Genomic DNA, 27,759 nt, shown 5'->3' on the forward strand with positions numbered 1-27,759 from the left:
CTTTTTCACTTCTCTGATTAGATTTATTTTTGACTAAAGAATTTCTAGACTAAGGACATTGGGAGTTGAGGGAAGGGGTTGTCTCCTGGGAAGGCCCCATAGGGTACTGCCCCCTCTCACTTATTCTCAGAAAGGTACAGTCTTCCCCAAATCTCATTTCCTAGGGCCTCCTTTTCCCCTGCAGAGGCTTTGGGCACCCAAGGCCATTAAAGATCCTACATCTCTCCATCCCCCTTTCCATAAGCCCTTCTTCCCTGCCTGGTTCCTACCCATGTGCTTATTATATGTTTCTTATTATATGAGAAGACTCATACAGCATTTTTCAAATAGTAACCATCTGGGTTAAGCACTATTATTATCCTCATTTTACAGTTTCAAAGACTAAAAGAGACAGCTTAAGCAGAGTTTAAGGTCAGGCAGCTAATAAGTAACAGAGTAGGGACTAGAACTCCCGCAGTCTTGTGGTCAGAGAATTCGCGCTCCCAGCAAAGTGGCTTCTCCTCAAATTTGTTATTATTTAGAGGAAAACTCTCCGGAAATAGCAGAGCGCGCTCCTTCCGGGGATAAGCCCCTGACGGCCAGGAGACCCCTCCCTCGCTCCCGCCCGGCTCCCCGGGCGCTCAGCGGTTGCAGAAGCACTCCCCTGCAAGTAACGCCTACCGCCAGCCACGCCCCCTCCCCGGGCCCGCCCCGCCACGCACGCCACGCCAGCCCCGCCTCTCAGCCTGGAGTTGGCCGGGGCAGAGCTGACGCCTCGCAAGCTTCCACGTACGCATTTCAACGCCTCTCCCCGCGGCCGGGGCGAGCACATCCGGGTCGCGGGAGCCGGCGCTTCAGGCCCCGCCTCGTCTGCCCCGATCCCTAGTGCCCGCTTCCGGCCGTCGCAGGCCTTTTCCGCCTGTTCGCTGCCTGCCTTGTTTTCCGTTCCTCGGCTCGCTCTCGCCTCTGGGCCCGGGTGCCTCAGTACTTTCCGCCGTACCCAGGGGTTCGCTCCGCATTTCGACTCTCTCCGGGGCTCGGAGCCACGCGGCGGTGCGTCTTGGTGGTGCCGCCCGGGTCGAGGCCTGCCGCGCCGCGGCGAGTTCGTGCAGACCTGACCCCGCGTCTCCCCAGCTCCGTTGAGGCCGCCGCCTCGGGATGCCCCGGCTGGGGTCCGCGCCGCGCTGGGCGGCCGCCGCGGGCCGTTGGGGCTGCAGGCTGCTCGTGCTGCTGCTGTTCCTGGTGCCGGGCCCCGGCGGCGCCTCCGAGATCACCTTCGAGCTGCCCGACAATGCCAAGCAGTGTTTCTACGAGGACATCACGCAGGGCACCAAGTGCACCCTCGAGTTCCAGGTACTACGGGCTCAGGCAGTTGCCGGCCCCAGCTCGCCGTTCCAGGGTCGAGGCCGTTTTTTCATTCTTTGATTTCAGGAATCACATCTAGGTAGCCGATGCAGGCCATTTGGCTTTTCTTTCTGAAACCTTGCGCATTAGATAGTTAAGGACAGATATTAAGATACATGAATTCCAGAAATGCTTCCTGTGTGTGTGACTTTTCCATCCATTCTCTAATGTCCTTCATTTTGAACTTTCTTCCTTAAGAGTTAAAAAAAAAAATTACTCCTGTTATATAGTGCCTTACGTCAGTTCGCCACTCTCTAAACCACACCTCCACTTTTATCGTATTTCAAGTGCTGCCAATATCTGACTCCATTGGTCTTCAGTTTTTCCATGGATGTTAAGGACTTATTGGTTAATGTCCCTGTCGTTGGCAGAGCTCTATTCCAGACCAGATGACCATCTGCCAGAGGTTTTGTAGAAGGAATTGCTGTGATAAGTGAAAGGCACTTTTTCATCTTGGGATTATATAGAAGTGGTTATTTAACAGATGTAGTTTCTTAACTTGGTTACAACATTCTTTACTCTCTTTCTTTCTTTTTTTTATCTTTGGAATCTCTTGGCTTTCTTTAGGAAACGATTTGATACCGAACTGTAAAGGATAAGTTGTAAATGCTTTGGTGAGGAGAAAGAGGGAATGGACTTTGCAGGGTCATTATGGAAACAGTGACTAGGAATTTGAAGAATTGTGGTAATTAACGACTAGAAATTTGAAGAAATACTACAGCTGGGAATAAGGAGCCAGAAGAAGGGAGGTCAACAGGGGCCAGACTATGTAGTGCCCAGCTGGTCGAGTTAAGGATTTTAGTTTTTCTTGAGAGTATGAGAAGCTGTCGTAGGGTGGTAAGCAGTGCAATGACAAGTTCTAAGTTTTCTGGAAAGCTGTAGGGATGTTAACTTGAGCAGGTAGAGGAAGTATTGTGGAGAGCTGCCAAGTACATGTATCAGTAAAAGACTGATTAGGAGGCTGTTGTAGCGATTCAGGCTGAGGCTAGGGTGGTAGCAGCAGGGAGAAGGAAAGTGAAAGGTGAAAGAACAGAAGATACTCTTTATGTAAAATCCACAGAAGTTGCTGATAATTTGGCTACAGTGAGTGAGGGAGGCCAAGGATGACTCTTTAGCGTGCTTAACTTCATGAGGACAGAAAGGATGATGGCAAGAATTGTAATATAAAGTGTCAGCGAAAAGCTAATTTTTTTGAACTTAAATATTTCTTGACTTCTGTATGCAGATGCTGTGCTTGGTGGTGAGAGTATTATTACAGGCTAAAAAAATCAGCATCTGTTGTGTGGCAGACAGTATACCAAGCATTTCAGGTGTATTATTTAATTCCCTGGACAACCCAATATGAGATGGGTATAGTTTTTATTACTCATTTACTAGTGATACCCAAGGTCACAAACTGTAGCAGTAGCAGAAATAGTATGCAGTTCTAGGTTAAGTTCTTAACCATTGTACTGCCTCTGAAAGATAAATGAGGCTGACCTTGACCTCAGGGACCTGACATTCACATAGTCATGTAATGTTAAGTGCAGTAATGAAAGTACATCCCAAGTATTGTGCTGGCTGAAGATGGAGAATCATCAGGAGAAATTTAGAGGAGGGTCTGCTGTGTGAGCTGAGTCTGGAGGGATAAATAATAGTTGTTGTACAAGTGGCAGAGGCGAAAAGGACTTCCTCAGCAGATATGTTACGTTTGTGAGACTTAATTCCAGCAAGCCTGAAAATTAGCCTGCGTCGGCACTGAAATATACTGAGTAGCAGTGTTGCTTTGTAATTGTGGATCTGAGGACTCTAGGGGCGATTTATACCAGTTTGTCTGCATTGTTCCTTGACAACAGTGAGACTGATGATTTGTACATGCTCAGTGTGAGTCCCCCGAGAGTGGTTGGTTACATGGCAGAAATATGCCTGTGTGAACAGCGAAATATAAGAAACCTAGTCCAGACTCCTGTTTTGGGCTCACCAGTTCCATAGTGTTTCCTGTACACCTGGGTGGTTCCTGATCCAAGTGGGTTTGCTCTGGCCTCATTCCTCAGAGAGTGAGGACAGGGGAGCCCGGACCTGACCTCTTGTGTCCTCTTGCCGTGAGACAGCTTTTGGCTATGATGTTTGACACTGTAATCTCTTCCTCTAATCAGTTGTAGATTTGTAAGCATAATCATTTTGGGTCCTGTGATTCTTTAGCAAACAGACCCTGTGTTACTTGTCACTGTTAGTGCAGAGACGTGCTCAGAGAATTCTGGCATTCTGGTGTTTTTGGAACACAGTGAGAAAGGGTATAAAAGGTGCTGAGACTTCCTTGAGGAAGTGCTAGGGGTAGTGTGCTCTTGATGACAGGTTTGGGTTTTTCTGTAGGCCACAGAAGTGATCAAAAGGTCTTAGGATGTGTGGGGAGGGAGGTGTTACTATCATCTAGTGGAGATGCTGCTAAATGTGCTTCAGGGCACAGGGCAGTGCAGCTCCTACAGCAAAAACTGTTCACCCCAAATAATCCAACTGAGGTTAAGAAACCTTGGATTAGACAGAGGAGAGACTGGGTTCTGGGAAGACCTCTTAGGAAATTGTGGCAGTAATCCTATCTGGACTGTGGATCGGGAACAGAAGAGATGGAGTGAATTTGAGAGAAGCAGTAATATCGAGATTCTGTGACTAACTGGGCAGGTAGGGATACATCATTCAAAATGATCTCCAGTTTCTTTCTTACGTGATCAGACAGATTGTTAGCCCCTGATGGCTCAGTGGTAAAGAATCCACCTGCCAGTGCAGGAGATGCAAGCGACGTGGGTTCAATCCCTGGGTTGGGAAGATCCCCTGGAGAAGGAAATGGCAACCCACTCCAGTATTCTTACCTGGGAAATCCTGCGGACAGAGGAGCCTGGCGGGCTACAGTCCATGGGGTTGCAAAGAGTTGGACATGACTTAGCCACTAAACAACAACAACAACCTTTATCTGAAGTAAGATTATTTGTTTTAAAGTTTGGTAGAAGGAAAGTGGCAGGATGATCAATTTGGGTTCTGTTTTTTGTTTGGATGTATGTTTTGATTATTTAAAGTACTATGGTGTTAAGTATGAATAATTGGGTCTGTAAAATGCAGTCAGTATTTCACCTAGAAGAAAGGTTGTTCACTTTTGGTGAAAAGGGGAATACCCAATTGATATGACATCATTTTTTGTGTCAGATGTTATATCTATATGTTAACATTTGCCTGTTTTACAATTTCCTAAATGCCCAGTTATATTTCATTTAATTATCGAAATGATCTTGTAACATAGTTCAGTTATTCATATCTCTTTAGTGACAAAGGTCATTTAAGTAACCAATCTTCTTTGAAGTCCAAAGTTTGATCTCCCTGTTCTACAAATCTAGAATGTCAATATTATGCTAGACCAGAAGGTTCAAGCTTGAAAATACCAATACATCTAATGGTGGTTGGAAATCCTCTACCCAGTGTCTCTTCATTGCGTCCTCCTCAGGTGGATCAGGCACCCTGTGATTCTTCTCCTGTCTCCTCTCCCTCTTCTCAGTTTTTTCTCCTCTTTACTCCTTTGCTTTTTTCTTCTCATACTTGTCCAGGTACCTCAGGAAAAACCTCTTCCTCTCTTCATTTGTGTAATTCAGATGGCTCAGATTGTGACGGCTCAGATATGCTTATGCTGAATAAGCATAACCCCTTGAAAATAGTTCCATAGTCCTCTTCAGAAGCATTTCACCTACCTCTGCTTTCCTTTCATATGCTTTCCTGTAAATACAGACTTTGCAGGTGAACAAAAGATTTATCTGCTTTTGCACTGTTCTGTTTTGGTTTTCCTTTAATCATATGTGTTTAAGCAATGTAGTTTAATCATTTATGCTTCTCTTGGAAACTAGTTTATAATAATGATATACTCTTAGAACCACCCACAAGTCATTTCTCTTCAAAATGTAATTCAAAACAAAAGTATGCATCAAATTCCATATAACTGACCTGTAAAAGAACTTAAGAAACACAGCCTGTAATTTGGCAGTAAAATGAGTTTCAATTCTGTAAGTATAGTGGCATGGGGTGTTGGACTAAAGACTGACCTACTTTACTGCTTCACTGAACGGTCTGTGAGTGCTTGGATCCTGCTAATGGGAGACCAGGTGAGGAAATTTGCGGAAGGAAAGTACTACGTGGCAGTTAGCTTAGGGTCGAGTATACATTTGGCATCAGCCTCTTATGAGGTGAATAATCTTGGGTAGACTATTTATTTTAACTCTCAGCTTCTTAGTTTGTAAAATGAGGGGGAAGTGCCCTCTTGGAGGGTTGTGGGAGAATTAAGTGATGTAGGAACCGTCTTCTGGTGTGTTGGTTCGTTCCCTCTCCCGTCATGAGGAAACATGTTCAGTTTCTGTAAAGCTTTAGTTGAACTGAAATCTGCCTCCCAGGACCCATTCACTGGTAGAAATCAAGAAACATAAAATTGCTTGTGATTGTTTTAAAAACCTTACAGCCATTTTAACAGGAAACCTGACTAATTTCTCAGACTTGTTCCTTGCAGTTATCTCTTCACTTTTTGTTTTTTCTCTTTTGTAGGTTATTACTGGTGGTCACTATGATGTAGATTGTCGACTAGAAGATCCTGATGGTAATGTGCTGTACAAGGAGATGAAGAAACAGTATGATAGTTATACCTTCACAGCCTCCAAAAATGGGACATACAAATTTTGCTTTAGCAATGAATTTTCTACTTTCACACATAAAACTGTATATTTTGATTTTCAAGTTGGAGAAGACCCACCTTTGTTTCCTAGTGAGAACCGAGTCAGTGCTCTTACCCAGGTAATAAGAGTCATATGTTTAAAAGGGGGAAATGGTATAATTTAACATGCATTAACTCATTGATGAAACACCAAATCTTGTGACTTTAACACAATCTTTAAGACCTGTCTTAACTCTTACAGTATATTAGGCATTTCACAGAGAATTCAGACTTTTTTAGTGAAGACCAGTGTTAAATTTTATGAAAAGAAAATAGACATTAAAATAGAAGGATCACTTTGGTAGAAACATCATTGACAAAGTTTAAAAGCCTAAACAGTGCTCTAACATTCTGAAGCATCTTCTGTAATTCATGGAGGAATGTTGCTACTGTAACTTAGCAGGCTGACATAAGTGGAAATTAAGTGATGCCATAATTAATATATACATATGTATGTATTTGCATACACACACTTTGATACAAGTATTTAGTGTTATGCAGACTGCTGTTACAATAACTTTTGCTGTAACTGAAGGTTAAATAGTAAAGATTACTAGTAAGTCATCTAACAAAAATCAAAAATAGTTAAGGTAGCTAAATTGGGTTCTATTTTGAAGAGCTTAATGAGAGAAAGATAGCAAGATAAATTTTGAGTCAGTGAACAAATACTGCTCAGGTGATGAGAAGAGCTATTTTATTTCTAGTTCAAATACAGTATGAGCTTAGAGTATGTCTAAAAGATACTCAGTTTGGTTTCCAAAAGAGTTATTTACCACCTTAAATTGGGTTTCCTTGTTTCCAGGTTCCAGGTAGTCTCTTGACCAAGATCACAGTAGTAGAGGCACTTTTTAAGAGTGTGTTAGAGCCTTAATTCATAAACCTATTATAAACATTAACAGGATGTGTTCAGATGTTCTCATTTTTAGTAATGTTCTTTTTATGGTAGCATCATGTGTGAACAGCACTTTGTAAAAAGGTTTTTTCGGGGGCCATTGTTTATAACTCAACTTCATCAATTTTAATTTGTATAATACGATAGCTTGCTTAAAAAACCTAAGTAGATAAATGCTTTTAGGATCACTTAACGTCCTTTATTTGTATCATATTTTTAAGCTCTTATTTCCATTTTTTCACTTTTTAAAAGTCTCCTATAAAGCAGCTGTTAATGCAGTAGAGTTTTAAAAAATTACCATGTGAGAAGTGGCCAAATAAATGGTAGTGTTTTGCTAAATCACCATTAATAAATAGAATGACTAAAGTAGATGGTGTTCATATATAAAGGCTGGTGGGGAATTTTATAACAGACCTGATATCCCCTAAATCTAATCATCATTCACAAATGCAGAGATAACTAGATTGTTAGCATGTCTTCTGATAAAATGCAGTAAGTCCATTACATTGCCTGTGTGATATTTCCATTCAGAATATTAATAACTGAATATTAATAACTGAATCCCATGAAGTCTGTGGCTCCAACCGTAATTTATAAGAAATACAGAGGATAGAGGAACACCAGGGAGAATAATCAACAAAATCCAGGAAGTGGGAAATGTTGATGGAAAGAGGACCCAGTTGAATTTTCAACAAGTAGATGGGAAGGGGATAAAAAAACAGGAAGAGAACCTAAAGATAAAGAAGACTTGAAAGACATATCAGTTAAATGATTATACTGACCTTGTTTGCCTTCTGATTTGGCAGTGACTTTGCTGAGGTGTTTGGGGAAATCTGAACACTGTCTGCCTTTTTCCTCTGGGCCATGCCATGTGACTTGCAGATCTTAGCTTCCTCCCAGGGATCGAACCCTGGCCAAGGCACTGAGCACCAAGCCCTAGCCACTAGATGGTCAGGGCTAGCCACTAGATGGTCAGGGCTTTCCACTGGCTTTATACCTGATAACTTTTAAGGAGTTATTTTTACTCTGTGTTACAGGGCCACTGGGATTATGTTTTTTAAATTGTTACCTTTCAGAAATAAATATGAAATGTAGAAGTATAGCTGAAATGGTAAAATATGTGATATATACTTTAATTGGAATGGGGAGGAAGATGGGTGAAGTAAGATTAGCTGAGTTTAATTATTGACATGGGGTTCATCATACTAATCTCTATACTTTTGAAGACATGAGAACATTTCCATTTTGAAGGTAGAATGAAAAATAAAAAACTAACACTACCTCAAAAATTGTATGAATCCACATAAGCAGTTCTTTAATTTCTGTGATTTTCTCTAGTTCAGTAATTCTTAACCTGTGCCCTTTTGTCATGCTTCAAGAATCCCTTGAACGCTCCTGAACTTGTGTCAAATCCTTGTTTTTATACATACTTTTCAAAGGAAGAATTCTTAGACTGTTCATCCTTTTGAGACTACATGGAAAGCAAAGAAATGCTAGAAGCACCTGTCTACCTCTGACTAAAACCTAGAAATCATTCATTTTAGTACATGGTGATCTTCCATTCTTAGGAACCAAGAAAAAAAAAGAAGCAAAAAAGTTTGAGTATTCTAATCGGTAAATTCAATTTGTAGACCTCCTAATTTCTCATACTTTTTAAAGAAACTTTCTCTGAAATATTTTTGTAACTATTCCTTTTCTACTTTTTGGTAGAACTTTATTAAGTGCTTAGATTATTTTCTAATGTCTAATATTAAAATTACAACAAACTCATTTTTTTAAACACTCCTAATATGTGGTTTGTGATGTAAAATAAGTATAATAAAACCCGTATCTCACTGTACCAGGGTTAAATTTTCAGCAGTAGAAAAATATTAAACTAGTTGTTTGTATACAACAACCAGAAAAATTAGACTCTTAACCCTTCTCAAGCAAATAGTGTAATGTAGAAAAAGGTAAGATGTCATCAGATGAAGGCCCACCGACTCACAGTGAAAATAAGACCTAGGTCCCATTGAGAACATATATATTGTTTTTGTTGACTGGAATGAGGGAGAAACTTACCTAGCAAAGTGGTCAATGTGGGGGAAAAACTTCCCACTTTGAAGTTTTCAGCTGTTTTTAAGATACTTGAAATAACTTTGGCTGACAGTCTGCTTTTATGCCATATTTTGCTTATTTTTGTATATCCTGGGACTTTGACTCATATGCATATTATTGGTCAAATTTACTGACCTGTCATTCTCTTCCTCCTAATTCTTCCTCTTGGAGAACCTGGCCTTAAAATTCTGTTGCCACCAGCCTTCACTGCTTAGTGTTTCTTCTGCTGTTCGCTTCACGTTCCACCCGCCACCTCCCAGACACCGCAGCTGCCACGCTCCAGTTTGGGGTGAGCAGCTGCCAGTCATCCTAGTGGGAGTGAGTGCAAGGGTTGCTCCGCCAGGACCACTGACATGAATGAGTGAGTGAACGAGGGCCAGTTCAGTGGAATGTTAGTCACATGAGGACTTGTGATCACAGTGAGAGGAACGATGGATATGCTAGATGGGTTGTACAGAAAGTATGAAACCTACTAACTGAAAGTTTCTCTTTAGATGGAATCTGCCTGTGTTTCAATTCATGAAGCTCTGAAATCTGTCATTGACTATCAGACTCACTTCCGATTGAGAGAAGCTCAAGGCCGAAGCAGAGCTGAGGATCTAAATACAAGAGTGGCCTACTGGTCAGTAGGAGAAGCCCTCATTCTCCTGGTGGTTAGCATAGGGCAGGTATTTCTCTTGAAAAGCTTTTTCTCCGATAAAAGAACCACAACAACTCGTGTTGGATCGTAATTTGAGAATTGATGCACCATTGCCGCTGTAATATTGCTGTCCTCCAATTAATTTTAGGTACTGAAGAACTTAATATGGCAACATTTTTAGAACCTTACTCATACACTTGTTGGGGGGCGGGGGGGATGTATAATGCATATCCCCAAGCTGTGGAAAGGACACCTTTTTTTATTTGTAAAGGTAGAAAAACTTTGGGACTTATTTTGGGCTATTCATAAATATTCAACACAATGATCTACACTTTTCTGGGTTGTTTCTATCTACTCTTCACACACTATACTTTGGTAATTTTGATTCCTCTTCTCCTTTTAAAACTACTTTTCTTGTAAGCAGTGGATATTTTAAACAAAGCCTTCAATTTAATGTCGATGTGTTGTGGAGGAAGAAAATTACCTTTTAGTTGTTTATAGTAAATAAAGTTTTGTTTTTAAGAAAATCAAATGTGATTAACTGTAGCCCAAGCCCTATTCTGCATTGTTTAATTTTATGAGGAAAAAAATCTACCATAGAAATATTAGTTAATATTGATATAATTTTAAATTGACACATCATGGTTTAATTTATTTCTCAGTAGCTTGGAAAATGTCATTGTTGTTGTTTGGGTTTATTCTATGATCTATGACCAGATATGTTATTTTTTTTCATAGAGACATTCTTACCACGCAGGAACTAGTATGTTTCAGTAACAGAGTTTACAGAGACCTTAAAAACCAGACTGTTAACAGGTAGAATAATCACAGAATAATTTAAGACACTACAATGCGGAGCAAATGACATGAGAAAACTTGCAATGAGTTATCAGCACACATTACATTTTCAGTGCTTTTACAAAGAAAAAAGGTGACCTGTTTCATTAAACGTTGAATCGGCTGATTCTTGCTCTCATGTGGCTTCAATGTCGAGAGTCACTCCTAGCTTTAATCGACAGTTGTTAATATAAAAGTTGTAACAGTGCCATACATTTTATTCTAGTGGGTGTGATGCACTGAGAAGTTAGTTTCTTTGGTTTTTTCTTTCTTTTTCTTCTCTGCTTTTTGGGTTTTTTTTGTTTTTTTGTCTTGCACATGTAATTTGTACAATCTCTGATTTAGCAGCCCTAAGATGATTTAAAACTTTAGAATGCTGTGTGTGTGTTTCTTATTTGATAATCTTCATTGATTGTACTGCATTTAATGAGTATTAAATAGTGCATTTTCTGTACACTATAGGATTTAGTCTGTGTTTGTATTTTATAACTTGCATAAATTGAGCTGACTGAAATAAGATTTTGTTCCAGGTATTCTAGGATAGAATACAAGATGATGCAAAATTGTGTTTAAAGCTCTTATGCTGTTTTTTAAAAAAAATTACGACTGCTTTTTGCCATGTTTCTCTCCCCCACCTAAAAGTGATGAGTGCTGAACATGACTGGCATATTTTTAGGACTTTGGTATGTGGTACTACAGAATTGGACAGCAGTTTTAGTCACTTAACCGCCACCTACTAAAAGTTAGCTCCTAATTCTAAGTTGTCTTAAAATGCACATACACTTCTGTGTGTAAGAGCAAGATGAATTCAGCTTGTCTGGCTTGCTAATTTAAAATGCTACAGTGCAGCAAAGGATGAACATACCTTCAACCCTATAATTCTAAAATGTCTGGAGACCAAACAGCTACTCCTTCAACAATATTTATCAATGGATTAAGAACTGAAGGTTAAGATTTTACAGATTTCTCTGTTGGGGTCCTTGTCCTGCAGCTTTTAAAGTGTCCCTCTGTATTTAGATTTGCAGATTTTAAAGAGTACTGTTAAAGTGATAAGCCTGAGAGTGTGTTGAATGTCCTCCTCAGGTTGCCTGCCTGCTCTTGGGTTCAGATAGTGACACCAGAGTTGAGCAGAGCTGCGTATCATCAAAGTGCCAAATTTGGCATAGATAATAGTTATTTAATCTGTACCTACCTAAACTTAATGATATTTAAAGACTGTTACCACAAATAATTTGTGATAAAACTATTGAGGGATATTAAAAAGTTTTAAATCACCACTGTCACCTGTTGTAGAAAATAGTACTGACTTAGTCTAGTCTGTAACTGGTTACAGTTTGATGGCTTGTCTATATTCAACTAGGTATGTATATAAAAATTAGAAAATACATATCTACCTGGATATGAATATTAAGTAGAACTTTTCCTTCTCCTATGTAATTTGTAGCTCATCCTTTTTCTTTAATCCGTTCATAACCTGTTGCTGCAGTTTGAATTTCTCAGATGTTTCTATTTGGATACATGGCTCAGAATACTTATTTAAACATCATTAGCTGTATGTATTTTTAAAGTAGAATAAATAATGGAAAGGGACTTGATATGCAAATTTGTACTAAAATTCCAACTGTGTGAAGATAACATTTAAAGATATTACTTTGCTAATAATCTAAACATTCTTTTTATTAAAGAAGCAGATGGTCTGGGGTTCACAGCTTTCATCCTGGCTTGATGATAACCCACTTTGAAAACGCAGTGGACTGAAAAGCAATTAAAATTGCTCTAAGTTCTTTTAAAGATTTCCTTTAAATCTCTACTATCCAGTTTTGCTTCAGTTTGTAAATTTGTAACATTTATGGTTAAACAGGACAAAGCAGACCCTATTGACTATTGTTTTCAAAAATTAAATTGATATATAAATTATTTAGAGGGTGTTTTCATTTACTTTTGAAAAGAAAAATTTGTCTAAATGACACATGTTGGTTCTGCAGGATTGTACCAATCAATTCTTGTAGAATAAAAAAAAAATCTTTCAACAAACTGACTTCACTTATTTCTGTCAAGATTTAAGTCTTTTTAAAGTTCCTTAGCAACTTAGACCTTGGAGTGCAGTTTTGTAGCAAGACAGTGATAATTTATTTCATATTTCATTGGAACATAGACTGACCAACAAAGTAAGTTAAAGAAGAGGAATACAAACTCTAATCACCTCACTTTTTAACCCTTCTTTTAGGTTTTCTTACTGAAAGTTGGGGGGAAAAGGAAGTTTAGCCTTCAGTTCCCTAAAGTGCTTCTTAGTTTTTAGGTAAGGTAACATTTGGTTGTATAATATCAAGTTTTCTCAATGTTGTTCCCCCTTTATAATGTCATGGGGGACACTCTGGCTCCTAGGCACAAGTCTACAAAAGTAGCAGATAAATAGCAGTAATACAGGTTAACATCAGTCTTTTACTTGTGTTGACCCATTGCATCTTTGCAATAATCCTCTGAAGTAAGGATATTATTCCCATTTTACAAATGAGGAAATGGAGTTTAAGAACCCTGCCTGTATATCAGTAATTAGCAAAATATATGAGCCATGGCACTGTGGTTCCAGACCCCTCTTTCTCAACCACTATGCCGTAGTACCTACAAATACCACTGAAGAGTAGATTTCTGAAGGCTTAGCAGTATACCTCAGTAGTGGTTCAGTGCTTTGGTTTTGGAGTTATAGCCAAGATCAGATCATGGTTGGGTGATCTCACACAAATGATCTTGTTAACTCCATATATTTCTTTTTCTTCATTTGTTACTAAGGTTATTTCTACTACAATGAGAATATAATGAGATATTTATTATAAAGCACTTAGGCTCCATGTCTATCATATACAAGTGCTTAATAATAGCTGTGTTTTTGTCATTGGTCCAATTTAATCTCTTGATCTTTCTTTAGTTCTTAAAGTTCTTACTGTAACCTAAGCTCATACGGCTCTTAAATAATATGTAACAAATACAGAAGTCCATCGTGTACATAATCTGCTAGGAGTTCCAAAAATGAGTAAGATAATCAGACCTCCAGGAACATAACAGTTGGGGGAGATGAGATAGCTATGTAAGGAACTTACTTAAATGTTAAGTAAGTCATGAAGCAGGAAGAACTTGAGGTTTCTAAGATACCTACAGGGTGCTAAAGGAGCAAGAAAATACATAGATCAAAAGACTTCCCATGGCATTTTGCTTTGTCCTCTTCCAGAGTCAGGAGGGAGCATGGTTGTCTAGCTGGGCCAGCAGTTGAATTAATCTCTAAATCAGGGATGTCTACTTATTGGTACAGATCAAAAAATATGTTGTTACTAGTAAAGGTGATCTCCTGAATATCTTCTCCATCTTGGTTGTTTCCAAATTCAGGAGGAAAATACAGGGATGTTATCCCTAAACCACAATATGTGCTATTTTTCAGTCTACATTTCTCCATTTTATCCACAAGCTAGCATTATTAGGATGTTTGCTGAAATCTAGAAATAACAGGGTCTGGCATAATCTGTTTTTAGTGCTGTAATTACTAGTCACTACTACTACCTTGTGGCTCAGCTGGTAAAGAATCCGCCTGCAATGCGGGAGACCTGGGTTTGATCCCTGGGTTGGGAAGATGCCCTGGAGAAGGGAAAGGCTACCCACTCCAGTATTCTGGCCTGGAGAATTCCATGGTCTGTAAAGTCCATGGGGCCGCAAAGAGTTGGACATGACTGAGCAACTTTGACTCACTCACTCACTCACTACTACCTTAAAAAGAGAAGGGAACAGAGGAATTTGTGAATTGTGGTTCAGAGAGTAAAACTGACCAGGAATCTACCATCGACATTGATGTCTTTCATTTGAGAAACTGTGGTTCAGAGAGTAAAACTGACCAGGAATCCACCATCCACTTTGATGTCTTTCAGTTTTTCTACAGATTAATGTATATATTTTTAAAGAATTGGTATTGTCTATAACAAATTTTTAAACTTTAAAAAATTGTAAACAGGGTATTAAACATGTACAGCTTAAAGAGAAATAAAATTATAAAGCGCACAGTCAATAACCCATGCTCAGATTAAGAAATGTAGTATTGCCAACACCATAAAAGGCTCTGTGTATCCTTTCCTGACTATTTCTTCATTAGCGATAACCAGTGTTTCACTTGTAATGAAAATATTTTTTCTTTTTACTAGTTATATATGCTAGTTCTTCTTGAACTTTTAAAAAATGTTCCAAGTAATCACAAACTCAGTTTTTTATTAGTAAATAAAAAAATCATATGTGTTTGAATATTTTGTTAATATCAAATTACTGTCAGCCTGCCTGAATACTTGCTTTCTGTGCATGCTTACTCACGTGCTTCTCTCCTCATCAGCAACAGTTCAGTGTGGTCACTGGACCATACTCCGAATAGTACTGATGTCTACATTCCTGAAAAATGCCTAAAAAAATCAGGCAGAAGTGAACATGAATAAAGTTTAATGGAATATTAAATTGTTTAATAAATCAGATGTTAACATATATTCCTTTGTGACTGTTTAGCAAAGTCATCCATGTTAAAGCATATAGCTGTAGTTTCATTACTGTGTAGTAGTCCATCTTATAAATATACTAAAGTTATGATCTTTTCTTATACGATGGCATTTGAATTGTTCCTAGATTTTTGCTGTTCTAAAGCCACTATGAACATTTTTGTTTGTTATGTCCTGTTTGCACATATGTATCATCTCTTGAGAGTACCAGGGCTTCCCTGATAGCTCAGTTGGTAAAGAACGCACCTGCAATGCGGGAGACCCCAGTTTGATCCCTGGGTTGGGAAGATCCCCCGAAGAATACCCACTCCAGTATTCTGGCCTGGAGAATTCCATGGACTATACAGTCCACGGGGTCACAGAGTTGGACACGACTAAGTGACTTTCTTGAGGATACATCTAGGAGTGGAATGTTTGCTTAGAGAGTGTGTGTCTTCATCTTCACTAGGTGACATCTAACTTTTTAAAGCCATAGTATCAATTAGTGCTTTCACCAGTAACAATGGAAAGTTCCACGTTTGTGCTGTTAGACTTTTAAAACTTTAGAGTCTCCTGGGGGTTTGTAATGTAGTAAAAGCAACACTTAAGAATTTGAGAGGAGCTTCCCTGGTGGTCCAGTGGCTGAGACTCCATGCTGCAAACGCAGGGGAACTGGGTTCAATCCCTGGTCAGGAAACTAAATCCCACATGCTGCAGCTAAGACCTGGTGCAGCCAAAGAAAGAATTTGAGAAATAATGATTCGAAGAATAAAACCCATCCAGAAGTCGGTTATCCATTTTGATGTTTTTCAGTTATTTTTCTAGACGTGTATATTTTTAAAGAAACTGCTGTCAAACCTCATTGTTGCTTCATATTTCTGTGAAGTTATTTTTTTCCTCACAGGTTTGTCTACCACATGGATTTCCTCTTTTGTGAAGTCCTTGTTCAGATATTTTGCCCATTTAAAAAAACTGAATGTCTTGATTAACAGGGTTCCTTTATATATTCAGGAGATTAATCTTTTGGTTATAACTATTTCAAATATCTTCTCACAGTCTGTGTTTATCTTTCTGCTTCTAGTGAAATACATCAGTCTTTTCCCATCTTGGTTTTTTTTTTAAATTTATTTATTTTAATTGGAGGCTAATTACTTTACAATATTGTATTGGTTTTGCCATACATCAACATGAATCCACCATGGATGTACACGTGTTCCCCGTCCTGAACCCCCCTCCCACCTCCCTCCCTGTACCATCCCTCTGGGCTTGTTGGTGTTTTAATGTGTTGTTAAAGAAATACTTCTCTATCCTGAGGTCATGAATATCTTCTGTACTATGTTCTAAAATATGATAGTTTTGTCTTCTACTTGGATTGAGTTTTTTGTTTGGGATAAGGTAGGTGAACAGGTTCGTTCCCCCACCCCTTAAAAACTCATCTCTCTGTTGATTTGCCATGCCAAATCTTTCATCTGTTAAGTGCCCATATTTATCTGAGTCTTTCTGGGCTCTGTTTTATTCCATTAACATCTTGCTCATATACCAGTAACATCCTTTCTTAATTATTAAGCTTTAACAGTTCTTGATATTGGTAAAACAAATGTTTCTACCTTGTTCTTTAAGATATTGGCTGTAATCTGTGCTTTACACTTTTAAACAAAGTTCAGAGTTGCACAAATTTCAAAATAAAATTTTCAAAACAAAATAAATGTTAGAATTTTGATTAAAAATTGTATTCAGTGTATGAACAGTTCTTTTTAATAGTGCATTTTCCATTGAATGAACCTCTTTGCATTGTTATGGTCTTTAGAGCTTTTGATAAAGATTTGTAAGCATCTTCATATATGAGTTCCGTATACTTTTGTTAATCTTGTTTTCTTTATATTTTTTCATGCTATTATAATCCCTAAATTGCTTATTTTTCATTTGTTGTTGATATGTGGAAACACAACTTTCAGATTGATTCTTCTATTCAGCACTTTGCTAAATTCTTTTGTCAGTTCTCATAATATTCTTTTGGACTTTTCTGTATATAGTTGTATCATCTGCAAGTGAGGACAGATTTTCTTCCTATTTCTCACACCTTTCTTTTCTTTGTTTTCCTTGTCTAATTACATTTGCAGAGACCTCCACTACAATGTTGAATAGAAGCCATTTCAGACATTCTTGTTTTGTTTCTGTTCTATAGGCATGCTTTCAGCGTATCCATAGACAGTTTATGGTATTTTTACTAAATTGGGAAATTTCCCTTCTATTCTTAGTTTGCAGAGAATTTTTTATGATCTAAATGCTGTTGAATTTTATCAAAAACTTTTTTCTGAATTTATTGAGGAAGATGATTGTTTGCCACCTTTATTCTCTTTATTCTTTTTATGTGGTCAGAGAATTGCTTTCCTATTATTAAACCAATCTTCTTCTGAAGTAAAACAAGTCTAGTCATGATGTGATGTTAGTTTTTGATAACTGGATTTGGTTTGTTTATCAAGGTTACATATCCATATACAGTGAGTTAGAGAGTGGCTTTCTTTTCCTAGTTTCTGGAGGAGCTTCTGTAAGATTTACATTGCTCTTCCTGAAATGTTTTACTACAAATCTAAGGTGAAGTTTGCTTGGTTGGAGTCTGGTGTGGTTTTTGTGGGATGCTGACTTCATTTTTTTTAAATTAGTAAGACTGTTTCTATTAATATGTAATACTGATAAATGGAATATTCCTGAAAGTCTGTCCATTTCATCTACATTTTCAAATTTATTAGCCCAGTATTATTCCTTCCTTTTTTAATTTTATGCCAGATCTGTACTGATGTCCTGCTTTTCATTCCTAATGCTGCTATATGTAGTATACAAATTCATACCACTGTGTATTACATAAGATATTTGTACTTCTACCTTTTTTACTTGACCAGTCTTACCAGAGGTTTATCACTTTTATTTTTTTTTATTAATCCAATGAGCTGGTATTTTTTTCCGTTTTTATTGGAATATAATTGACATGCAGCACCATATAAATTTAAGGTGTACAGCAGAATTTGACTTCCATACATCATGAAATGATTACCACAATAATTTCAGTGAACACCCATCATCTCATATAGATATATAATAAAATTTTAAAAAAATTTTTGTGATGAGAATTCTTAATGAGTTCTTAACAATTCTCTTAGCAACTTTCATGTGTAATATACAGCAATGTTAATTATATTGATAATGTACTTTATATCCTTAGTGCTTATTTATCTTATAGCTGGTAGTTTATGCCTTTTGCGCACCTCACTCAGTCCCGCCTTGCCCCTGAGAACGGCATCTCTGCCTCTGGTGACCACAGATCTGACCTCTTTCTGTGAGGTTGGTTGGTTGCTGTCCTACAGCTCTGTGACCAATCCTGGTGCACAGCATAGTGATCCAGTATTTCTGTACATTGCAAAATGGTCATTATGATGAGTCTAGCTGCCCGCTCTCACCATACAAACATGTTCTGTTATTATTGACTGTATTCCCCACACTGTACACTTCATCCCAGAGACTCATTTACTTTGTACGGAAATGTGTACCCCATAATTTCTCTTACCTGTTTCATTCATCCCTCCACCCCTCTTCCCTCTGACAACCACCTGTTTATTACCTGTATCTATGCCTATTTCTGTTTCATTTGTTCATTGGTTTTTTGGATTCCACATATAAGTGAAATACAGTATTTGCCTTTCTCTGTTTGACTGACTGCTTTATCCCATCTACCAGTTGTCATAAATCCATTGTCTTCCTTGGTATATATTTAATGTCTGTTTCATTGATTGCAACTTTTTATGATTTTCTTGTTTTCTAGTTTGAGTTCAGGAAATATTAATAGTAAAGCCTCTTTTGCCATGGGGTGGCTACCCGTCTAGAGAAATAAGTTGAGAAGCAGAGTTGTATTTTCATCAACAAGAGTTGGAAAGACAAAGGTTGGGTTAGGTATCCACCAAAAGTGGTGAGACACCTATTGCTCTAGACTGGAGCCCAAGGGCGCTACCCTGGAGTGAGGGTACAAACTTCCTGAATTTGACTGGGTGAATTCTATCTATGTCTTAAGGTATTTATTGTGTTTCCTCATGTTTCATCTTGAGTGGAAACATTGGTCCAAATGACCTGTTTTTTTAATTTTCCACTTGGTAGAAGTTCGAGGTTACAACTTAGTCATGAATAAGATATACAGTCTCTGTGCTTTCATTCTCTATTGTACATCACCCTTGGGTGACTCAAGGGGTTCCAGATGATAACATCCTTTGGCCAGTGACTCATTTATTCATTAAGCAAATATTTATTTAGTGCCAAGTATGCTCTATCCTTTTTTCTAGTAACAGGGATTCAGTGATAAATAAGAACCTAGTGTTTTAAGAAACAGAGTTTTTATAAGTCAGTTTTTATATGAGATGTTTTTTAACCTGAGGTGAATACCTTAAAATTATTTGCAAGTTTTAACATATCTTTAGTCTTCTGAAGAGAGTTTATAGTGTTTATCACATTTTTGGGAGTTCATGATTCACAAAGTTTTATTAAAGAATCACTGCTCTATAAGAGTAATTTTAGCTTTTTTATATTAGTGCAAAGGTTTAAATTCCAAGCCTAATTTGTAATTTATTCTGCATGGTGGGAATTGCAGAGCTGGATGCTGACTGACTTTAAATAAAGCTTTCTGTTATTTAATAGATGTTTGACTACCCACTGTGTGCTCGGCAGTGAGGATACTGAAGTAAATATGATAGTTTGTACCTACAAGGCACATGGACAAAGACTCCAAGCATAAAACTATAATATAAATCTTACCTAAAAACAATAGTTCTCAAATATTGGTGGTATAAGAATCACTTAGTCAACTTGTAAAAAAAACATCTTTCTCATGTTCTTTCCCATGACTGTAAGACTTTGATTCAGTACACCTGGACTGAATCTTGGACACCTCCCCAAAATGCTGATGCAAGTGTTTTTAAAACACTTTGAGAAGTAGTAACATTTTGAGAAGTAGTAACAGTAAACAAACAAAAAAAGTGAAAGTGCTGTGCTCAGTATGCCAGCAAATTTGGAAAACTCAGCAGTGGCCACAGGACTAGAAAAGGTCAGTTTTCATTCCAATCCCAAAGGCAATGCCAAAGAATGTTCAAACTACCACACAATTGCACTCATCTCACATGCTAGTAAAGTAATGCTCAAAATTTTCCAAGCCAGTCTTCAAGAGTACGTGAACCATGAACTTCCAGATGTTCAAGCTGGATTTAGAAAAGGCAGAGGAACCAGAAATAATATTGCCAACATCTGCTGGATCATCAAAAAAGCAACAGAGTGCCAGAAAAACATCTACTTCTGCTTTACTGACTATGCCAAAGCCTTTTGTGTGGATCACAGGAAACTGTAAAATTGTTCACGAGATGGGAATACCAGACCACCTGACCTGCCTCTTGAGAAATCTGTATGCAGGTCAGGAAGCAACAGTTAGAACCAGACATGGAACAACAGACTGGTTCCAGATAGGGAAAGGAGTATGTCAAGGCTGTGTATTGGCACCCTGCTTCTTTAACTTATATGCAGAGTATATCATGAAAAACGCTGGACTGGATGAAGCACAAGCTGGAATCAAGATTGCCAGGAGAAATATCAATAACCTCAGATATGCAGATGACACCACCCTTATGGCAGAAAGTGAAGAACTAAAGAGCCTCTTGATGAAAGTGAAAGAGAAGAGCGAAAAAGTTGGCTTAAAGCTCAACACTCAGAAAACTAAGATCATGGCATCTGGTCCCATCACTTCATGGCAAGTAGATGGTGAAACAGTGACAAACTTTGTTCTTGGGGCTCTAAAATCATTGCAGATGGTGACTACAGCCATGAAATTAAAAGACACTTGCTTCTTGGAAGAAAAGTTATGACCTAGACAGCATGTTAAAAAGCAGAGACATAACCTTGCCAACAAAGGTCTGTCTAGTCAAGGCTATGGTTTTCCCAGTGGTCATGTATGGATGTGAGCATTGGACTATAAAGAAAGCTGAGCACTGAAAAATTGATGCTTTTGAACTGTGGTGTTGGAGAAGACTCTGAGAGCCCCTTGGACTGCAAGGAGATCCAACCAGCCCATCCTAAAGGAAATCAGTCCTGAAAATTCATTTGAAGGACTGATGCTGAAGCTGAAACTCCAATACTTTGGCCACCTGATGCGAAGAGCTGACTCATTGGAAAAGACCCTGATGCTGGGAAAGATGGCCAGAGAAGGAGACAACAGAGGTTGAGACGGTTGGATGGCATCACTGACTCAATGGACGTGAGTCTGAGTGAACTCTGGGAGTTGGTGATGGACAGGGAGGCCTGGCGTGCTGCAGTCCATGGGATGGTGAAGAGTCGGACACGACCGACGACTGAACTGAACTGAACCAAACAGTAAACACTTCAGTAACACTATATGCCTGCTGCACTGTGTTCTACATTCAATAAAATTTATGTGTTCCTCTCAACACTGCTCTTTCCCACTTCACAGATTAAGAAACTGACACCCAATGATTAAACTGACTTGCCAAAGGTCACACAGTTCGTGCTAGAACCAGGGTTCAAACGCAGATATCTGCAGGGGCAGGCATGTTTCTCCCTGTGTTCATGTAACCTTCCAGTCATGCAAAGGTAAGTGATGAGCTGACCTTGACCCTCAGTGGGTTCTCTCATCTCCAGAATCTCCCTGTAGATTTTTGGCTAGTCGACTGGTCTGCTGTACACCTCACATGAGCCATGACTTCAGGCTAACAGCTGTGAGCTTTCCCCATTTATGTCCCCTCAAGTTTGCAGTTTTTATGGCAGCACACCAGGTGTGGACTTGACTGAGAGCAGTATTTGGGCTCCTGGCCTTCATTGTTGGCCTCACAGTGGTAGCGCTGTTGCCCCAACAAAGCTGAGGTGTGTACGAGGGTCAGGAGATGAGAACAGTTAGTTCCTGGCAAGAATGCCACAGGTTCCAACCCAGAATTCAGCAGGATTTTTCAAAGTGAATAAATGATTATCAACTTGTTTGCATTTGGTCAATTTCCAGAGCCCTTGAGTGATAGTTTTTGACTGTTTTGTCCAGTTTACATTTGTTTTGAGCGGAGAGAATTTGACAGTTTCTTCGGAATCACTGGAAGTGCCTCCTATCCATTTTGTCAGGTCTGGGATTTGATTTTACCCACATACAGTGCCTGTTACTGTTTGATGGATTCTGGCAGAAGACACACAACTCCTGGATCAGAAAAAAGGTTTTATTGTTTGTGACACAGCAAGCAGCACTACTTTCAGCGTATATGCAATGGTCTGTGTCACATCTGAGGAACACTGAGCTTAAGGAATCCACCACTCTTAAGCAGTAAGCTTGCTTGTTCTCTGTGGAGGGTGACTGTGCCTCATATCTCACGCTTGCCCACTCTACATGCTGCCCTGAGAAATGGCTCAGGTAAATGGTAGCCAGGATCTTGCACGTACTCATTAAGACAGAGAGGAACACAAGAGATGCATGCACAACTGCCTCCCCCAGTTTATTTCACCTAGTTGATAGGAACAAAGCTGTTAATATCTCACATTTTAAATGTCTTAGGACCTGTGGTGATACTTCCTTTCTATTTCTAATACTGTTATCTGTATCTTGTTTCTTTTTTTCGTACTTAGTTTTACCAGTGGTTTATTAATTTTATTAATCTTTTTCAAAGAACCACATTTTGCTCGTTGGTCCTCTGTTATTCCTGTTTCTTTAATTTCTGGCCTTATTTTTGTTTTTTCTGTCTTTTTATTTGGATTTCATTCCCTAGATTTTTTCTTTCCTGATTTTTTTTTTTTTTTTTTACCTCTCTCTTGTGGTGTAAATTTAAGATTCCTTGCTGGCACCCCTGATTTTTTTTTAAACCACACTTCTATTTACTTTTCAATAAGTTTAAATCCTTGAAGAGTACAGCATCCCATGGATTCTGTGTCCAATGGCCTTTGTAAGAAGGTTGCTTTGGAATTTGGCAGGAGCCATGCTACTGTTTCCATGAGCATGACTTATCTTTTCCCAGATTACTCTGGTTTTATTAGGTTTTCGCCCAGGCATTACTGTTGTGTGTTCTTTGCTTTGTACACATAAGCACATCTCTTGCTAGATAGAATTTAGTTCATTTCAAGCATATAAACTTTCAGTTTTCAAGACAGTTGTGTGTTCCCTCTGGCTCCGTAGACCCTGCTTATAGCTAGCAAAGATGGCCTTGGACCACAGCCTGCCAGACGTATTTGTCGTTTTAAAAGTCCTGTTCCCAGCAGGCCCCCACAGGGCCCGAGATGGCAGGAAGAGAACAGCTTGCTCCCTGATTGCCTGATGTGGTTGTGCAGACAAGTGACTCCCTGCTGTTTTCTGATGTGTATTTAGGAACAGAAATTCCTTTCATATTTTATCTGTATCCCACAAGTTTTGATATTTAGTATTTTTAGTCATATTCAAATCAAAATACTTGATGAGTCATGCTGTGATGTTTTGATCCATGGTATATTTTGAAGTCTGCCTTTTAACTTCCAAACATACAGGAGCTTTTTTTGTTTTTCTTTTTGCTTTTGTTTTCCAGATTAGTGGTTAGTGTAGATATTCATTTTTTTTCAATCTTTTGATTTGTTTTGATTTTGCTTTGTGGAGACTTTCTCAGTGGCCAAAAATATGATCTGATTTTGTTAATGTTCTGTATGTATCTGAAAAGAATATTCTGAAATTGCATCAAGTGCCATAATCTGTATATGTCAGTGAGGTCAAGTTCATTAATCATGTACAAATCATTTTATGCCCTTACTGACTGAGGTGAGTCTGCTGGACATAGGTAAGATATCCAGGGAAATGGTAGAGTAAGTGAAAGAGGACAGTGGATCAACATCCTGCAAACACCAGCAAGGAATGACAAGGGTTTCAGGGGTGTGAAGCCACAGGGGAAACATCCTGCGTGTCAGAGAAGCCATGTCTTTACTGACTGAATTAGCGCTCCCACTTTACTCTGCTTTCTTTCTTTCATTCATCCATTTTTTTCAGTGAGTAGATCTGAACTGTAAACAGCGCCCTTGTCTGTCTCCTGCTCTAGACTGCAAAAGCTCCACGAGCACTGGGCAGTGTCTGTCTTGTTCACATTGTATCCCTAGTGCCTAGCACACAGAAGACACTAAGTAATTCATACTTGTGGCATAAGTGATAGGTGCGTTTTCTTGAAACCTGTACTGGATAATTTGAGAAGAAAACTTAAACTTGTGACCAATTTGAAATTTCAGTACAGCATGTGAATATTTATGAAGAACAATGCAAAATTTGGAGCAACTTAAAACCTAAAATGAGACTATTCAATTTGTCCTCGACATGAGTCACTTCAGGTTCATTTACACGTGTAATGTGGGTGGTGCTGAGGAAGTAAATGTTTTACAAGTTGGATGAGCATGAAGTCTCCCTGGGTTGTTAATATCAAGGAAATTGAGTATCTGGAGGAGACAGTGGTCAAGTTTGTCAGTTGCCAAAGGGAGATTGCCAGAGAAAATGAAGGCAACGAAAGTACCAGGGTTAGGAACAGTTCAGTTCAGTCGCTCAGTTGTGTCCGACTCTGCGATCCCATCAATTGCAGCACGCCAGGCCTCCCTGTCTATCACCAACTCCCGGAGTTCACTCAGACTCACATCCATCGAGTCAGTGATGCCATCCAGCCATCTCATCCTCTGTCGTCCCCTTCTCCTCCTGCCCCCAATCCCTCCCAGCATCAAAGTCTTTTCCAATGAGTCAGCTCTTTGCATGAGGTGGCCAAAGTACTAGAGTTTCAGCTACCCCACTTCTGAGGTCGGGCAGCGGCTGAGAGTGCCAGGCTGCGACAGTGCAGGAGCAGCTCAGAGGAGCTACCCTACGTACGAGGTCAGGGGTGTTGGCTGGGAGGAGCAACCCCACATCCAAGGAGTGGTGGCTGCACGGGCGCAGGAGGGCCTAGAGGAGCTATTCCATGTTCAAGGTCAGGAGGGGCAGTGGTGAGGAGAAAACCCTCGTCCAAGGTAAGGAGCAGTGGCTGCACTTTGCTGGAGCAGCCATGAAGAGATACCCTACGTCCAAGGTAAGAGAAACCCAAGTAAGATGGTAGGTGTTGCAAGAGGGCATCAGAGGGCAGACACACTGAAACCATACTCACAGAAAACTAGTCAATCTAATCACACTAGGACCACAGCCTTGTCTAACTCAGTGAAACTAAGCCATGCCCTTGGGGCCACCCAAGACGGGCAGGTCATGGTGGAGAGGTCTGACAGAATGTGGTCCACTGGAGAAGGGAATGGCAAACCCCTTCAGTATTCTTGCCTTGAGAACCCCATGAACAGTATGAAAAGGCAAAATGACAGGATACTGAAAGAGGAACTCCCCAGGTCAGTAGGTGCCCAATATGCTACTAGAGATCAGTGGAGAAATAACTCCAGAAAGAATGAAGGGACGGAGCCAAAGTGAAAACAACACCCAGTTGTGGGTGTGACTGGTGACAGAAGCAAGGTCCGATGCTGTAAAGAGCAATATTGCATAGGAACCTGGAATGTTAGGTCCATGAATCAAGGCAAATTGGAAGTGGTCAAACAGGAGATGGCAAGAGTGACCATCGACGTTCTAGGAATCAGCGAACTATAATGGACTGGAATGGGTGAATTTAACTCAGATGGCCATTATATCTACTACTGCGGGCAGGAATCCCTTAGAAGAAACGGAGTAGCCATCATGGTCAACAAAAGAGTCCAAAATGCAGTACTTGGATGCAACCTCAGAAACGACGGAATGATCTCTGTTCATCTCCAAGGCAAACCATTCAATATCATAGTAACCCAAGTCTATGCCCCAACCAGTAACACTGAAGAAGCTGAAGTTGAACGGTTCTGTGAAGACCTACAAGACCTTTTAGAACTAACGCCCAAAAAAGATGTCCTTTTCATTCTAGGGGACTGGAATGCAAAAGTAGGAAGTCAAGAAACACCTGGAGTAACAGGCAAATTTGGCTTTGGAATATGGAATGAAGCAGGGCAAAGGCTAATAGAGTTTTGCCAAGAAAATGCACTGGTCATAGCAAACACTCTCTTCCAACAACACAAGAGAAGACCCTACACATGGACACCACCAGATGGTCAACACCAAAATCAGGGTTAGGAATAGGGAGGCAACTATTTACCTGAAAGGGTGAAACAGAGTGTGGAGGAAAACCCGGCTGTTGGTGGATAATGAATTGTGTTGACATAGGCTTAATAGGGCATTTCACCAAGTAAACAATCTGCCAGTGCCACTTTTGATGGCCCATCCTGATGTTAGGTAGTGGGGAGAGGGAGAGAAAATAACCTAGCTCTACCTGTATGTAGTAAGCCTCTGAGATCCAGGTGCTCCTCTGTCCATGGGAATCTCCAGGCAAGAATACTGGGGTGGGGTCCCTCCTCCAGGGGATTCCCTTCTGCAGGGGATCTTTCTAACCCAGGGATGGAACCTGGGTCTCCTGAATTGCAGGCGGGTTCTTTACCAGCTGAGCCACCAGGGAAGCCCCAGAGATCCAGGTTCAGCTCAGTTCAGTTCAGTTCCTCAGTCGTGTCCGACTCTGCGGCCCCATGAATCGCAGCACGCCAGGCCTCCCTGTCCATCACCAACTCCCGGGGTTCACTCCAACTCACGTCCATCGAATCGGTGATGCCATCCAGCCATCTCATCCTCTGTTGTCCCCTTCTCCTCCTGCCCCCAATCCCTCCCAGCATCAGAGCCTTTTCCAATGAGTCAACTCTTCGCATGAGTGGGCCTTCCATTCCAGTTTACTATTCATTGTCTTCTCTGAGGTTTCGTAATGGAGTTCTCCTTCAGCAGTGAGTAGGGATTGCCTGAAAAGGGCCCGCATACAGGGTAGGGGAGGTGGGGTGGTGGTGGTGTATGTGATTTCTGAATTGGGGTCTTTGGGTATGATTAGGATTGGAAACCTGAGAGAGAGATGGTAGGATTACATATCTGGCTTTCCATCGTCTTAAATTACTTGGTTGTTTTTTTGTTCTTCCTACCCTGCTATTTAACTTATAAGCAGAGTACATCATGAGAAACGCTGGGCTGGAAGAAGCACAAGCTGGAATCAAGATTGCCAGCAGAAATATCAATAACCTCAGATATGCAGATGACACCACCCTTATGGCAGAAAGTGAAGAGGAACTAAAAAGCCTCTTGATGAAAGTGAAAGAGGAGAGTGAAAAAGTTGGCTTAAAGCTCAACATTCAAAAAACGAAGGTCATGGCATCTCGTCCCATTACTTCATAGGAAATAGATGGGGAAACTGGAAACAGTGTCAGACTTTATTTTGGGGGGCTTCAAAATCACTGCAGTTGGTGACTGCAGCCATGAAATTAAAAGACGCTTACTCCTTGGAAGAAAAGTTATGACCAACCTAGATAGTATATTGAAAAGCAGAGACATTATTTTGCCAACAAAGGTCCGTCTAGTCAAGCTATGGTTTTTCCAGTGGTCATGTATGGATGTGAGAGTTGGACTGTGAAGAAAGCTGAGCAACGAAGAACTGATGCTTTTGAACCGTGGTGTTAGAGAAGACTCTTGAGAGTCCCTTGGACTGCAAGGAGATCCACCCTGGGATTTCTTTGGAGGGAATGATGCTGAAGCTGAAACTCCAGTACTTTGGCCACCTCATGCGAAGAGTTGACTCACTGGAAAAGA

General features: G+C 39.8%; 1 protein-coding gene across 1 annotated transcript in view; it reads left to right on the forward strand.

Annotated features, from left to right (window-relative positions):
* Positions 1 to 828: 828 nt before the first annotated feature.
* Positions 829 to 27,759, forward strand: part of LOC120852634 (TIR domain-containing adapter molecule 2-like) — a 45,269-nt gene continuing 18,338 nt past the window's right edge. Inside the window, exons 1-3 of the mRNA XM_040225973.1 lie at positions 829 to 1,332; positions 5,938 to 6,183; positions 9,587 to 9,718. Of these exons, the coding sequence (XP_040081907.1) occupies positions 1,138 to 1,332; positions 5,938 to 6,183; positions 9,587 to 9,718 (573 nt within the window). The 5' untranslated portion in view covers positions 829 to 1,137. The remainder of the gene's footprint in view (positions 1,333 to 5,937; positions 6,184 to 9,586; positions 9,719 to 27,759) is intronic.

The sequence above is a fragment of the Oryx dammah genome, unplaced genomic scaffold (genome assembly GCF_014754425.2).
Source record: "Oryx dammah isolate SB20612 unplaced genomic scaffold, SCBI_Odam_1.1 HiC_scaffold_26, whole genome shotgun sequence".
NCBI classification, from domain to species: domain Eukaryota; kingdom Metazoa; phylum Chordata; class Mammalia; order Artiodactyla; family Bovidae; genus Oryx; species Oryx dammah.